The sequence below is a fragment of the Coregonus clupeaformis genome, unplaced genomic scaffold, assembly GCF_020615455.1.
Source record: "Coregonus clupeaformis isolate EN_2021a unplaced genomic scaffold, ASM2061545v1 scaf0064, whole genome shotgun sequence".
NCBI classification, from domain to species: domain Eukaryota; kingdom Metazoa; phylum Chordata; class Actinopteri; order Salmoniformes; family Salmonidae; genus Coregonus; species Coregonus clupeaformis.
The window spans coordinates 766,475-783,217 of record NW_025533519.1 but is presented as its reverse complement, the minus strand read 5'-3'; the positions used below and the strand labels follow the sequence as shown (position 1 = coordinate 783,217).

The window sequence follows — 16,743 nt, the reverse complement described above, 5'->3', positions numbered from 1 at the left end:
TGCCTAGGCTTCTTGGCAAGCACTCCATTAGCTGAATCCCAAATGGCACCCTATTTCCTATGTAGTGCACTACTTTTGACCTGGGCCTATAGTTCATTATATAGGTTATAGGGTGCCATTTGGTACGCAAACCATGTCACGTCCATTTGTATTGTATTGATTATGGGGCATGCGGGGGATGGAACGGTGGGCTAGATTCTAGAATAAGGGCAGGGCATTGTAGCCTAGAGGTGTGTTGTGTTTCACTGTGGGTCGGTGTTTTTATCGATAGACGCTGTGTGAATTGAAACGGTGAGTGGGAGAGCGCCTGTTTTTAACAAGGTTGGCAAGGTTCAAATCAATAAAACACCCTTCGCATTGACCAATTTATTAAATTAGTAAACAAGGAAAATACTACTTCTATTCTTGATTCTGTGAATAATTTATCCATAAACTAGGCCCATTGCTCCTGAACAAAAGCCGTTCTTGTGTTTTCTGGCACAAACCGAACCTCACATAGATTCAGTACCATGGACAGCTAAAGGATATATTCTTTTCAACGCCGCGAAATCCAGCCTTTGATTCCGATTCCATTGTGATTTCACAAGAGAAGGTGACATGCTCTGATGTAATCAACAAGGCATGATTGTACTGCCTCAAACCTGTACGGACAGCAAAGAACATCTCAGCGACAGCGAGGCCTCGGTTTCATACAATTCTGACAGTTCTTTCCGATCTAAACCTAACAATGGCGTTGCCGTTGTGAACATAAGGTCGGTAGGCCTCTTCGCGCTGAAGTACATTACCATTTTGACACAATTTATTCTGGGTCAGTCTATGATGTCTTGTGGAGAAAAACAACACATAGGCCTGCATGTGAAACGAACATACAATTAGAACGTACTGTAGTCAGTTGTGTGCGAATGTTTAATAACATAAATAGAACGAATTAAATGTATAGTATTCTAGCTATGTGTGTATTCTATCATTCTAATGTTATGTGCCCAATGCAGGTGAGTGTAGGCCTACATAAATAAAAGCACGGATAATGAAGACTATACAGTGTGACATATGGCCTGGGTATTTAATGCAATTTTACAGTTTACAGGTGTGTTTGTGTGTGTGTGTCTGTGTGTGTCTGTGTCTGTGTGTGTGTCTGTGGGTGCATGGAGGAACACGAGTAGCCATGCAGTAACCAGAGCCCACCTCTGTCACTGAACCTATCTGTTGTCATTAGACAAGGCCTCATGCTAACCTGTTTGGGTTTCAGGCTTTGTGAAGCTGGTCATTCTTCTCGATGCTGCTTCACTGAGCTGTGACCCTGTAATATTATCCCTGGGGAGACTTGGCTCTGTATTCTCAGCACTGATTGCTCTAGCTGGAAATGATCAATTAGCATAATTCATTTTTTGACACTATTATTCATTACATTTCCATAGGTCTCTACATGATAGTCGCGGACTAATACATTGTTGTCAGTTTTGTATACAGGATCTACTAACAGGCCTCTTGGCAGACATGGGACATTATAAGAAATGGATGAAGGTAAATCTCTGATAGTTTGCTGACAGTGCTCAAGTATTTATCTCACAGTAGTATCTTCCTGTATCATACAGGTCCTGCTGAGAGCACAGACACAGACCAAGCCTGTGTGCTGCTCAGGCAGCCCTGGGGCTGGCCTAGACAGTGGATAGGGTGTCACTAACCCAGATCCTGTTGCGGATGCTAGCCTACTGTTGAAGACAACGTCATCGTCACTATGACCAGCCTAGGGATTCAGCAACGTCCCACTGTCCACAGACACATAGGGAGGAGTCCCTTACTCCTGTCTCACAAACAGAGGTCCTCCTCCACCTTGCCCCTCCTGAAACGCCTGCACCATGCCAGGGGGGTGTACCCTGTCTCTGTGCCCCAGAAAGACCCGCCGTCGCTGGATGACTACTTCTCCCTCCTCCAGCGACTGAAAGAGGAGACTTACATGTACAAACAGAACAAGGAGCTGAAACACGTACAGAGCAGGAGGCCACCACCACCGTGTAAGCAGCAGCCTCACTCTCCACCTCCGCCCAGGTAAGAGAACAGCTGTCTTATCCTCCTGCATGACTCCATTTTGTTTGGCAGTGCACTACAGTATATTTGGTTATTGTACTGTATATGTTGTACATTATGTCTTGGTGCACTATGGGAACTACATGGAGTTCAGCTGATGGAAATAAATACATTTGTCTGTCATGGACTTGACTGTCATATATGTTAGGAATGGTGTCACATGTGAATGTTAGCGGGTAACATCTGAACAGGAGTGTCGTTGGGAACCCTAGTCTGCATCCCAAATGCCACCCTATTCCATTTACAGTGCACTACTTTTGACCTGTCCAAATAGGGAATAGGTTGCCATTTGGGACACAGCCCTTGACTTGCTCCTCAGCAACAGGTTTAAATGTCCTCTTGCAGTCCTCTTCCCAGAGGCCCTAGCAGCCGAGTCCCACCACTTCCCAGAGTTCCCAGTAACAGCAGGGTCATCCCGTTGGGTCGCCCTCATCGTAGACTGAGCCAGCACTCCAGCCACAAGATGGCGTCCTCCTCCTCCTCCCAGAAGGGTAAACACACCCCGGCCGTCATCAAGGGCCATCGCCACTTAAGCTACGGAGGAGCCGTCCCACCTGAGTAAGATTAGGATTAGGAAGATTACTTTTTATTGGTCCAATGTAGACGATGGCTGACGGAAACTTGTCTTCTGCTTTATTTTAATCCCTCAGAGTATCTAGCATTCAGTAGCATTCAGAAAATGCTCTCTCAAATTATTCAAAAGACTAAAACCATTCCAAGTGTGGGCCAAAATCCTTGCTTTCGAGTAATTGTGAGATTGTGGGTTGATACCAAGGGTATGCTGTATTTGTTGGTTTGTGTCCCAAATGGCACCCTATTCCCTATGCTATGCACTCCTTTTGACCAGTAGTGCGCTGTATAAGGAATAGGGTTCCATTTGAGACGCAACTTTGGTTATTTTCCTTTAAACTGGTATGTCTTCACAGGAACATCACTGTTCAACAGTTTTATGACCTTACGCCTACCAAGAAAAGTAACGTCCGCCTCAACGACCAGCTGTAGGTTACCTTTTACATAATATATTGTGTGTCCCAAATGGCACACTATTCCCTATATGGTGCACTATTTTTGACCTGGGCCCATAGGGCTGTGGTCAAAAGTAGTGCACTATAAAGGAAATAGGATGCCATTTGGGACGGAACGCTGCAGTTCATCACTGTACCATAGCTGAAATCAGTTTTACACCAACATAACGTTCTTATTCATTATCCCTCTTATTTTACAAACATCTCTTTTCAGTATTCCAAAACCAACGGACATCAACATCGCGTAAGTACTCATTTTGTGATCTAGATCAGTTTCTCATTCTTAATTGTTACCATACTACTGTAATATCCTTCTACAGTAACTGTTACAGTACTACTGTAATATCCTTCTACAGTAACTGTTACAGTACTACTGTAATATCTTTCTACAGTAACTGTTACCGTACTACTGTAATATCCTTCTACAGTAACTGTTACAGTACTACTGTAATATCCTTCTACAGTAACTGTTACCGTACTACTTTAATATCCTTCTACAGTAACTGTTACAGTACTACTGTAATATCCTTCTACAGTAACTGTTACAGTACTACTGTAATATCCTTCTACAGTAACTGTTACTGTACTACTGTAATATCCTTCTACAGTAACTGTTACAGTACTACTGTAATATCCTTCTACAGTAACTGTTACATTACTACTGTAATATCCTTCTACAGTAACTGTTACATTACTACTGTAATATCCTTCTACAGTAACTGTTACAGTACTACTGTAATATCCTTCTACAGTAACTGTTACATTACTACTGTAATATCCTTCTACAGTAACTGTTACAGTACTACTGGAATATCCTTCTACAGTAACTGTTATATTACTACTGTAATATCCTTCTACAGTAACGGTTACATTACTACTGTAATATCCTTCTACAGTAACTGTTACAGTACTACTGTAATATCCTTCTACAGTAATTGTTACAGTACTACTGTAATATCCTTCTACAGTAACTGTTACTGTACTACTGTAATATCCTTCTACAGTAACTGTTACAGTACTACTGTAATATCCTTCTACAGTAACTGTTACAGTAGTACTGTAATATCCTTCTACAGTAACTGTTATATTACTACTGTAATATCCTTCTACAGTAACTGTTACCTTACTACTGTAATATCCTTCTACAGCTCACTGTTTCAGTAGACTACTGTAATATCTTTCTACAGTAACGCCCATCTACACTACTACTGTAATATACTTCATACAGCTGAAGCTGTTTTACAGTACTAGGCTGTAATATCCTTCTACAGTAATTGTTACAGTACTACTGTAATATCCTTCTACAGTAACTGTTACTGTACTACTGTAATATCCTTCTACAGTAACTGTTACAGTACTCATTATAGAATGTATAGGATTAATATCCGTCTAACTGCTTACTGTATATGAAATGTAGTCTCTGTGTCCTTTACTGCTCTGCCCTCCCAACAGAGAGAGGATAAAGGAGGATACCGTTTATAGTGCTAATATCCTTTTACAATAACTGCTTTAATAAAGTGGTAATGTCTCTCCTTCCTTCACTGCTATGCCCTCCTTCCCTACAGAGAGCTAATGATAAAGGTTCCGATTCCAAAGGAACATCCGTATCAGGCCCACATCTCCCGCTTTGCCCTGTTCCCAACGTTCCGCTCACCAGACGACCCCGACACAGGCGTGAGAGCTGCGTCCCTACGACCCCTGAACCCTCTCGTCCCGGCCTCTGCTCCAGAGGTCATCGTGCTGAGAAAGACAAAAGGTGGTGTTTATACGGGTCTCTCTCTCTGTGTGTGTGTGTGTGTGTGTGTGTCTGCGTGCTGGCCTGTGTAAGGTCACACACACAAGCACAAGCCTCATTCCCAGATGAAGTGTCTTGTCTTCAATCACAGGGGGTCCTCATCGTCATGAGGTACTGGAGACACCCATGACAACCAGGAAGAAAACTATCTCATGGCCAGGACATCATGGCTTCCTGGATGTGAGTAGCTACAGTACAGTCATTTAGCTAGGTTTCCCTCTCACTGTACACAGAAGCATGTGCGTCCCAAATAGTACACTATTCCCTATAGAGTGCACTACATAGGGAATAGAGTGCTATTTGGGAGGCAGAATAAGATCCTTCATGTTATATTTAATCTCATCTGACTTCGGAAGCCCAATAAATGTATGTTCCCACTGAAGTGAACGACTAGGGATGCATCCCAAAAGGTACCCTATTCCTTAATGATACCCTATTCCAGGGCCCTGGTCAAAAGTGGTGCACTATTAAGGGAATAGGGTGCCATTTGAGAAACAACCTAAGGAAGAAGGTCACCTGTCCTGCCTCCCCTTTCTCTCTGTCTCTCTCTCAGCACCCCGAGGCCCAGACCCAGGCGTTCTACCCTAATGCCCAGAAGACAGTGTTTCCCAACCCTACCCTGCGTGACTGGGATGTCACACTGTCTGAACCAACAGCCAACATGCTCCGCAACGTAGAGAAGTCCCACTGGGTCACCTCCTACCAGCTTCACTACACGGGTATACAGAGCAGAGCCCCAAACACACAGGCTGTATCCCAAAAGGCATCCTATGTAGTCCATAGGGCTCTGGTCAATAGAGGTGTACTCTATAGAGAATAGGGTGCCATTTGACACACATCCAGAGGCAAATGGAGGAATACTCCAGACTAGTTCGAAAAGGGAACTGGCGGCCCGCGGATCAATTTACCAGTTGTTATTATTAAATGTTTTTAGGAACTCAGTCGGGGTCTCAACTTACTGTTGAGAGTTAGAATAGTAGAATACACAAGGTGACATTTTGAAATTTGGTTGTGCATCAGCAGTTTTTCTCTTGTTATGTTAGTAATTTACAGTCAGTCAATTAGCCCATGTCTGCTACCATTGTTTAGATTGGTAAGTTAGTCTAGCCAGCTATCTAAACTTGTAGTAAACATGGTCAAATTACTGGCCGGGGGCCCCCATTGATTTGGTTAGTCACTCTCACTCAGATATCATATTAAATGCAAGCATTTATCTCCACCTATGGAAAAATGTGTAGAATTGCAGTAAATTAACTGTAAAACTGAAAATGTATCTTCTCCCCATGGCAAAATTAGTAGAATTGTGTGAAATTAGTTGTAAAACTGCAACATTTTCTGGTGGCCGGCTCTGACTGCATGTGTGGGAATGGATGTGGGTACGCAGACCGCGAGCCACTGCGGCCCCTCATGATGAGTTCAGACCCGCGAGCCACTGCGGCCCCTCATGATGAGTTCAGACCCGCGAGCCACTGCGGCCCCTCATGATTAGTTCAGACCCGCGAGCCACTGCGGCCCCTCATGATGAGTTCAGATTTCTTGTGGCCCCCACCCCCATCACAGTTCCCCATCCCTGAGAAACAGCATCAACACACTTTTGCAAACAGTTAGTTTGTTAACAGAGTTTATATATTTTGACTCCAGGAACTGGACCTACTAATCCCTTGAGGTTGGATGACTTCCATGAGAACACCATTGACAAGATCACTGGGAAGATGACTCCCTACACAACACAGCTGGTACGTACAGTAACGTATGAATCACCTGAATACACAGTGCAACAGTTTTAATAAATTTAACTGCTTCCCTAAAATAACACATTAGCCTCTAAAACTTATTAAACTTCCCCAACTACCGTAAAAATACTTTTAGACAGCTTAAGCAAGCACACAGTTTTTCTTCAGAATCTCTTTATTTTGATGACTGAACTAGACAAACCTCCTCCTAACAAACCACTGCTTTTCCCTCTCAGAGGGAGCGATCCTACCCCGTCCTGGTGCCCGCTAAACCACGAGACGGGCGCAAGGCCAGAATACGCCAGGGCCGTCGTACTGTGGAGAGCACCTACCACCCTCCTGTCACTGCCCCAGCAGCAGAGTCCCTCAACGCAGACCAGACCTACACACAGAATCACCCTGCTATGCCTCTGGGAACCATGTCTGGTCACCATGGCCATCAGGGGATACAGGGGAACCACTCTCCTCAGGATGGCCACTCAGAGCTCAGTCTAGCCAGGCCTGCGGCTGTAGATGTGTCTGAGCCTGAGCCTGCTCAGGTGTCTGGGTATATGTTCCCTGGTCACCACCTTCAAGATCAAGGCTCCAGGTGTGAGAGGTGTGGGGAGGAGAGGTGTGAGTGCCAGGTCACGGAGGCCAGAGAGGGGCTCCACCACCCAGGGCCAGGGGCATCAGACCCCCAGCAGAGCAGCCAGGCTCCCAGAGCTTCCCTGGAGAAGGGAGCGGTGGAGAAGGTCACAGACACGGAGAGCTCTCTGGCATTGTGCAGCCGCCAGCTTTCCCATCATCCCCTGAATGAGACCATGTTACGAACCCCGTGGCTCTAAACGTCTAGGGTGGATGGACATGAGACCCGTAACATAAATTATGCAAATTATAAGTGTGACCTGGAACAGCGAGAACCAAAAATGACACAACAACCATGAGCTACCGTCAAACTTAAATGGTTTATTACTAAACACACGTAAAGGTTTGGGAAAAGGGGCTGAGCAGGACCCAAGAAATGAAACAATAGTGTAAAACCCCTAAACTGATCTAGCCTGCTTAAAGAACCGCTAGGCTACTGCTACCATACAAAAATACAGTGGGTGGTCCGCCAGGTCTAACTGGTGTTTATAGACAGATTTCTTCCTTCACGGGTAATGTACGCCCAAGGGCAACTAGCTTAAACTCCCCTTTTCCCAAAAACACACAAAGCTACTAAACAGGGTAATCAGCAATTTAGTGCATACACAACACACAGGACACCACCGTGTCCATACTCACATATGGCAAAAGTCTCTCTCTCTTGCAACAAACACAAGTCTGGTTTTATACAATGGGCTGTGTGATTCAACAAACGAGTAACAGGTGGTGCTATTCACAGGAATGTTCACTGATTGGTCCAATCAGCAGACACCTCAACGACCACCAATCAGGAACATACAGGACACCTGTGATTAGGGCAGAAAGAGTAGAAACACACAAAAACACAGGATACCTGTATCCGTAACACTCCCACCCTTAAAAGAGCAAACCAAAATGGTTTGCGACACACGTACCATCACAACACCCAAAATTCAATAATCCTCCTGCCGGGATAACCAAAAAAAAACCCTAGATCATTACACACGAGACAAAGCATCTGCCAACACATTATCTAACCCCTTTTTGTGGCGGATCTCCAAATTATAATTTTGCACTGATAAGTGCCCAACGCATAAGGCGTTGGTTCTGGTTGTACATCCGGTGGAGAAACACTAAGGGGTTGTGGTCAGTATACACTATTACTGGTAATGCACTGGAACCAACATAAACTTCAAAGTACTGCAGAGCTAACAACAAAGCTAGAGCTTCTTGTTCAATGGTGGAATAGTTTGTCTGACATTTGTTAAATTTCCGTGAAAAATAACAGACAGGATGGTCCACTCCACTCTGGTCTTGCTGCAGTAGAACAGCACCAGCACCTCTGGCACTTGCATCTACCTCCAGTTTAAACGGCCGCTCAAAATCTGGCGCAGCAAGAACAGGAGTACTACACAAGAGTGCTTTAGCAGTGTTGAAAGCAGTACAACAATCTTCAGACCATACAAATTTTCTCGCCGGACTGAGCAAATCCGTTAATGGAGCAACTACCGCGAGAGAAATTTTTACAGAAACTACGTGTAGTAGCCAACCATCCCTAAAAACGGCGTAGCTCTCTTCTGGTGGTAGGTGCGGGAAATGCGTTTTATAGCTGAGACCTTGGCATCTACAGGGCGCACCTGACCATGGCCGACCTGTTTACCAAGATAAGTAACAGTGGCCTTCCCAAACTCGCACTTTGCTAAGTTCAGGGTTAGAGAAGCGGTTGCTAGACGTTCACACACTACCCTTAGAGTGTTAACATGATCAGACCACTCAGTTGAATAAATGACCAGATCATCAAGGTAAGCACTACAATTAGGAACTCCAGCCAATACTGTGTTAACCAGGCGTTGAAAGTGGCTGGTCGCGTTCCGCATCCCAAATGCCATGACAGCATATTGTAGGAAGTGATCTGGGGTCACAAAGGCAGAGATGTCGGAGGCACGTGGGGTTAACGGCACCTGCCAGTAACCTTTTTAGAAGATCTAATTTGGTTACATAAGTAGCAGCACCAACAGTATCAATACAGTCATCCAGTCTGGGTAACGGGAACGAGTCGGGCACTGTGACAGCATTGACTTTCCGATAGTCCGTACATAATCTGGATGTCCCATCAGGTTTAGGAACCAGAATGCACGGAGAACTCCAAGGACTTGAACTTGGCATAGCCAGGTTATTCTCCAGCAAATAACCGACCTCACCCCTCATTATCTTTCTCTTAGCGACGTTGACACGATAAGGATGTTGCTTGATAGGTGCAGCGTTTCCAACATTAATGTCATGTTCTAACACATTTGTACATGTAGGAACATCATTAAAAAGACATGGAAAGCTGTGTAACAGTCTCACAACATCATCTGACTGTCTGTCCGTTAAATGAATCAGGCTTGCCGGGAGAGACAACAGCATCTCTGAATTGGGCAATCTAGCACACTGCTGCTGAGTATTGCGCAACTCCAAACCATCTCCGTCCACATCATTAACATGACCTCCCACTACAGCCGTAGCAGCAACAGAGACAGCCGACTCGGCCAGTTTCTCTGGACTGTCTACCTGAGTGACGGGTCTGTTGTGGTATGTCTTCAACATGTTAACGTGGCACACACGAGATTGGCGTTTTCTATCAGGAGTCTGTATCACATAGTCAGTTTCAGTTAGTTTCTTTTCAATGACATAAGGACCAGAGAAACGTGCTGACAATGACGCTCCTGGCACAGGCAACAACACAAGAACTCGGTCACCTGGCTGCAGTGAACGAGAAACAGCCTGTGTGTCATAGTGTCGTTTCATCCGTTTCTGTGAGGAAGACAGCGCTTCCTTTGCTAGAGCACAGGCAGCATGTAGGCGCTCACGAAAGCGACTAACGTAGTCCAACACATTTTCTTTCACACACAACTCTTGTGACAAAAACTGATCCTTAAGGACTTTCATAGGTCCTCTCATGGTGTGTCCAAACACCAGTTCAGCTGGGCTGAACCCTAGGGGATTCCTGTACTGTCTCACGGACAGCAAACAATACTAGAGGAACTCCCTCATCCCAATCTTTCTCAGATTCCAAGCAATATTTACGGAGCATAGACTTCAGGGTCTGATGCCAACGTTCAAGCGCACCCTGAGACTCTGGGTGATATGCGCATGACACACGGTGTAACTGACAAGGATTTTAACACTTGTTTGAAAAGTTTAGAAAGGAAATTCGTACCCTGATCAGTTTGTATCACCTTAGGTAATCCAAAAGTTGAGAAGAATTTGATCAACGCTTTACTCACCACCGGAGCAGTAATCCTTCGCGAGAGGAATGGCCTCTGGGTACCTGGTGGCCACACACATAATTGTCAACATAAACTGGTTACCAGATTTTGTTTTCGGTAATGGTCCAACACAATCAACCATCACATGTTCGAATGGTTCACCTATGGCGGGTATGGGACAAAGAGGCGCGGGGAAATAACCTGGTTCGGTTTCCCAACTACTTGACAGGTGTGGCAAGTCCGACAGAACTGAGCCACATCTTGTTTTAAGCCAGGCCAAAAGAAATGTCGCAAAACTCGATCATAAGTCTTGGTGACTCCCAGATGTCCGGACCACTGGTGATCATGAGCGAGGATAAAACATTTTGTCGAAGGCTGTAGGAATCACTATTTGGTAAACAGCATTCCAATCTCCGCCAGCGTCAACATGGGATGTCCATTTACGCATGAGGAGATTACCATCAATGAAGTATGCCATGTTTTTCTTCTTTAGCTCCTCCTCTGAGACAACACTAGAAAAACATTTAGCCAGGCTAATGTCAACCTGTTGGTTAGCGATCAGCTGCTCACGAGTAACTGGTAACTGTATTGCCTCAGCAACAAGTTCCATTTCCTTCTTCCTTTCTCTGGGCTGTTGGTCAGACTGCACCCAGCTTACCAGAGGTAGCACCCGCACTATCCTCTGGGTCACACTCTCTGAATAGAATCGTGTCTGACAAATCTACCACTTCACCCACTTGTCGGTGGCTTGAGCACGTGTGACAGCACAAGCGGGGAACACATCTGGATAACCCTGTGCCAGCTCCTCGGAGAGAGACTGGTCACTTTTATCCAATACCTCCAATATGGGTATTACCTTTCCTCCGGCAATATCGTTGCCCATTATAAAGGTCACCCCTTTTACTGGCAACATCGGACGTACGCCAACTCTGAACAATCCACTGACTAACTCAGAGTGTACGTTCACAAAGTGCAATGGCACTGGGACGAAACCCATTTCAATTCCTTGTACTAACACACTGGAACCACAATATGTATTATTAGACAAGGGCAACACATCAGCTAGTATGAACGACTGCGCCGCACCAGTATCTCTGAGGATTCTAACTGGACGCTGAGACGCTTCATCATCTGATATAGAAACAAACCCCTCAAAAATGAACGGTTCATAACTGTGATCTGGGACAGGGACTTTCAAACCACATTCACTATGAGGCTTCTGTCTTGATTCCGGCCCTACAACCGTACGAATCAGCCCAACACCCGTTGGCGGCCTGGCGTGCTGAGGCATCCCCGGTTTGCGTTTTAGCAGAAAGCAATCATTAACTATATGTCCCACCTTATGACAATAGAAACAGTGACGCACATCTTTTGGGCGTGCTGGATGTACTGCTGGTCGACTAGGACTAGAAGTTAGCAACTCCGCAGCCCTGCTCTCCGTACGAGCCGAAAACACGCTCTTATGCGTCAACACAAACTCGTCTGCCAATACAGACGCTTCCGACAGTGAGGATACTTTCTGTTCGTTCAGATAAACTACAATGCGTTCGGTAAACAATTTTTAAACTCTTCTAACAAGATTAACTCCCGTAGAGAGTTAAAATCAGTTACCTTACTAGCACTGTGCCATTTGTCAAACAGATTTCCCTTTGTCTCTAGCAAACTCCATAAGTCTGAGTAGGAGACTTTTTATGAGACCTAAATCTCTGTCGATATGCCTCAGGAACAAGCTCATAGGCACGAAGAACAGTAGCTTTGACCACCTCATAATTCAAACTGTCTTCAAGAGGTAGCGCTGCCAGAACCTCTTGGGCTTTACCTGTTAGCTTACACTGAAGTAATAGGCACCATACCTCGTCGGGCCATTTCAATGCTACCGCTTATACGTTCAAAAAACACTGAAATAGGAATCAACCTCTGACTCCCTGAACACAGGTACCAAGGTGATCTGCCTACTAATATCAAACGTAGCAGATGACACAGCTGGTGAGGATGGCTCACTAGCAGGCATAGTATTAGCAGAGACTAACCTCGCTGTTTCTGCCTCTAGTTCCATTTCCCAACGCATCGCCAGTTCTTGATCAAGCCTACGCGTCTCCAGTTCTTGATCAAGCCTACGCGTCTCCAGTTCTTGATCAAGCCTACGCGTCTCAGTTCCATCTTACGCGTCTCTGTTCTATCTTACGCGTCTCCTGTTCTGCCTTACGCGTCTCCTGTTCTGCCTCTAGCTCCATTTACGCATCTCCAGCTTGTCTTGCCTGATTTGTGCCCGCTCTTCCGCCTTCCATTTGGAGCCGCGTCGAGCGGACATCGATCCTGGCATCACTGTCAGTCAGTGGGGAGAGTGGGTCATAACGGGGCAATGTGGCTGGAGTCTTAGCCTCGTCCTCAGACACTGATGGGCTTACAGAAACATCAACCACATCCCCTACAGGAGCAGCAGACTCAGGCGGCGCGGTAACTCAAGCACTCGCTCGTTTAACAATATCAGCTAGCACTACTTCCCTAACTTCTGCTTTCACTATACCCCTCGGTATGGGTACAGAAAAGTGGTCAGCCAAAGCCTGTAGATCCACTCTACGACAATTCTCAAAAATCTCCCACGTAGGGTTTTCCAAAAATGCTTCCAAATCAAAAGTAGCCATCCTACTAACTACACGAGCCGTCGACTACTGAACACACACAAAAAAAAACAGGTAGTTACAGCTGCTAAGCTCAACACTGAACCAGACACTTACTAATTTGCACGAGTAGCATGGGATAGATCCCGGACGAGCCCCCACTTTATGTTACGAACCCCGTGGCTCTAAACATCTAGGGTGGATGGACATGAGACCCGTAACATAAATTCATGTAAATTATAAGTGTGACCTGGAACAGCGAGAACCAAAAATGACACAACAACCATGAGCTACCGTCAAACTTAAATGGTTTATTACTAAACACACGGTAAAGGTTTGGGAAAAAGGGCTGAGCAGGACCCAAGAAATGAAACAATAGTGTAAAACCCCCTAAACTGATCTAGCCTGCCTAAAGAACCGCTTAGGCTACTGCTACCATACAAAAATACAGTGGGTGGTCCGCTCAGGTCTAACTGGTGTTTATAGACAGATTTCTTCCCTACGGGTAATGTGTACGCCCAAGGGCAACTAGCTTAAACTCCCCTTTTCCCAAAAACACACAAAGCTACTAAACAGGGTAATCAGCAATTTAGTGCGTACACAACACACAGGACACCACCGTGTCCATACTCACATATGGCAAAAAGTCTCTCTCTCTTGCAACAAACACAAGTCTGGTTTTATACAATGGGCTGTGTGATTCAACAAACGAGTAACAGGTGGTGCTATTCACAGGAATGTTCACTGATTGGTCCAATCAGCAGACACCTCAACGACCACCAATCAGGAACATACAGGACACCTGTGATTAGGGCAGAAAGAGTAGAAACACACAAAAACACAGGATACCTGTATCCGTAACAGACCACAAAGGTTACCAAAGAGAATAACCCCCAGAGTGAGGTATGCTACGAGGACGTTCCTAGCAGCAAGAAGCAGAGCTACACAGCATCAGGGGGTAACCCGTTCAGCCTGAGCCAGCCAGCGTCAGCATTGGCTACTAACAACACAGGGGCGGCATATGAATCTGAGACTGCTGCTGATCTGGTCTCTCCCAACATCCGTAACTGGCGTAACGGGTCGACTGCCAATCAGACCCTTGAAGAACAGGACCAGGAGTGGCAGAACAGAGAGATCCCCATCCCTCGCAGTATCTCCAACCCCTGTATCCAACCCCGTCCCCATGCCTTGCCTTCCACCCACCCAGGGGAGAGGGGCAGGGGCCGGTGCCAGTTGGCCCTGCTGGAGCTCCAGGACTCCTTCAGTAAGTCGGAGGTCCACCGCCTCTTCCACAGCTCCCTCCAGGGGGGCACGGTCAACCTGCAGGACAATGTCCACACCGGGAGAAAGCACCGCTTCTACGGCTTCAACTCCTACTATTTCCACAACTGAGTACTGTCCTGTAGGCCTACCACTATGCCCACAGTCTGTAGGGCTTAGTGAGTTGGATGGGTCTACGGTCTACAATGGTATCTCTTCATGATGGTAAATCCAAACATATACTGTAGCTTACTCAAAGCTACTGACATGTTTTGCTTATTATATCTATCTTTCCATGTGTCTTTCAAATAAAATCATCCAGAAATAGTTTGCATGCTTTGAGTGTATGTGTCACAATACATGGATGGAATGACAGGTGAACACATGAAAGGGACACATTTATGGTCCATTAAAAAGCGTAAAGAAATCTACAGTTGAATTACTATCTGTGGTAAAGGGGTCCACCTCAGACAATATTCTTTGATGTGTAGCCAGATACAGACCCAGATACAGAATACATATTTTCACACTACAAGTGCTGCATTGACCTTCCGTCCAGCAGCAGCTTCTGAGAGAGAAAAATACATTTTCACCTACAACACCATGTGTTAGCAGTCAGCCAGTCAGAATGGCTTAACAGCTTGACACAAAAGACTGTCCTTGAGCGTTCTACAGCAATTTCTCATTCCATCTTTCTCTGTAACATGCTCTCTAAGAAATGATGTTCAGAGTACAGGAGGGATCTGGAGGGATCTACTTGATCACTGATCATGTACTGATGTTAATTCAAATAAAACCCATAATAGTGATGAATTATAGTTTTATAAGATTGCATGAGAAATAACTTCAAATCTCTTGATAATGTTTTATCTAGATCATAGGCTATATTTGTAGTGCCAATTCACTGTCTAAATCACTTTCATTCACATAGAAAATATAGAGATTGTTTTTAATAGGTTTATGACCATAATGTCCTCCAAAGACAGCAACATCTTCTCCGATACATCAGTGGTTCTGATACCATTTGTCCAGTAGATGGCAGTGTAGGTCAGCATTTCCCAACTGTCTCTGGTCTTTAGAACTGTGGGTAGTTTCTGGAAGCATCTCATAGGATGCTCAGCTGACCTCAGACAAGTGACCTTTGACCCCACTATCTCAGAACAACACTGTAGGCCTAAGGCACTAAGAAGATTGAAATGCATATTCTCATAAAACTGATTGAAATCAAATGGTTGGCATGCAGATACTGCACGGATGTTTCACTGGTAAAACTTGGAGAATTATCATTCACAATTGACAGTGAGAAATGTGAAGGGAGGGTGACCACAAAACTGTGTGAGTAAAGTAGAAGTACAGAAACACACATGTGCAGAATGTGATACGGATCTATCCTAAGTCTGTCAATAAAACATTCAAATGAAAACATCTAAAAAGGAAACAAGTTAGTGGAGTCATTCACAATATAAACCAGCACACCACCCAGGGGCAGGCTCAAGTTTATTGCCTGGGAAACAGTGGCCGATGGCAACAAGGTATCATTACCAGTAATGCTGATGATTGTTTACATGTTATGCTTTGAAATAATTGGAATGAATAATGACTAGGTATAATCTCAAGGAGACAGGTGAGGCCACAAATATGCATCATGCTCCTGCATGTGTAGTCATGGTGACAGTGGGAGCACACCATGTGTTGAGCAACTCCAGGGGAAGGTCTTTCACATTTCCCACCGTTGAAGGGGCAGTGATTGTTTAATCAGGGCGTTAGGCACACACTTATACCAATCAAAAACAACAAAACAAACACATCTGCAACAAACAGTTTGAGAGGTGGGGTTGTAACTGCTCATATGCTAAACGTGTCTGGTGTAACTGTTTAAGATGGTGAGTAAGTGGCCTTACCTCAGAGTAGCCTATGCTGAACGAACACCTGTGTAAGTGGCCTTACCTCAGAGTAGCCTATGCTGAACGAACACCTGTGTAAGTGGCCTTACCTCAGAGTAGCCTATGCTGAACGAACACCTGTGTATGTGGCCTTACCTCAGAGTAGCCTATGCTGAACGAACACCTGTGTAAGTGGCCTTACCTCAGAGTAGCCTATGCTGAACGAACACCTGTGTAAGTGGCCTTACCTCAGAGTAGCCTATGCTGAACGAACACCTGTGTAAGTGGCCTTACCTCAGAGTAGCCTATGCTGAACGAACACCTGTGTAAGTGGCCTTACCTCAGAGTAGCCTATGCTGAACGAACACCTGAGTAAGTGGCCTTACCTCAGAGTAGCCTATGCTGAATGAACACCTGTCCATTATCAATCCCAGAGACGGGCAAGTTTGGGAACGCACGTTAGAGGTCAAACACATTTTAG

At 45.2% G+C, this 16,743-nt stretch overlaps 1 protein-coding gene across 1 annotated transcript; it reads left to right on the top strand.

Moving 5' to 3' along the window:
* Positions 1-557: 557 nt before the first annotated feature.
* On the top strand, positions 558-14,690 carry LOC121556574 (uncharacterized protein C7orf31). Its single transcript, XM_045212921.1, has 11 exons — positions 558-752; positions 1,596-2,049; positions 2,434-2,646; positions 3,015-3,086; positions 3,328-3,357; positions 4,679-4,869; positions 5,000-5,088; positions 5,462-5,627; positions 6,550-6,644; positions 6,878-7,443; positions 13,986-14,690. Exons 2-11 carry the CDS (start codon positions 1,739-1,741, stop codon positions 14,509-14,511), a joined length of 2,259 nt encoding a protein of 752 aa, XP_045068856.1. The 5' UTR covers positions 558-752; positions 1,596-1,738; the 3' UTR covers positions 14,512-14,690.
* Positions 14,691-16,743: the final 2,053 nt, after the last annotated feature.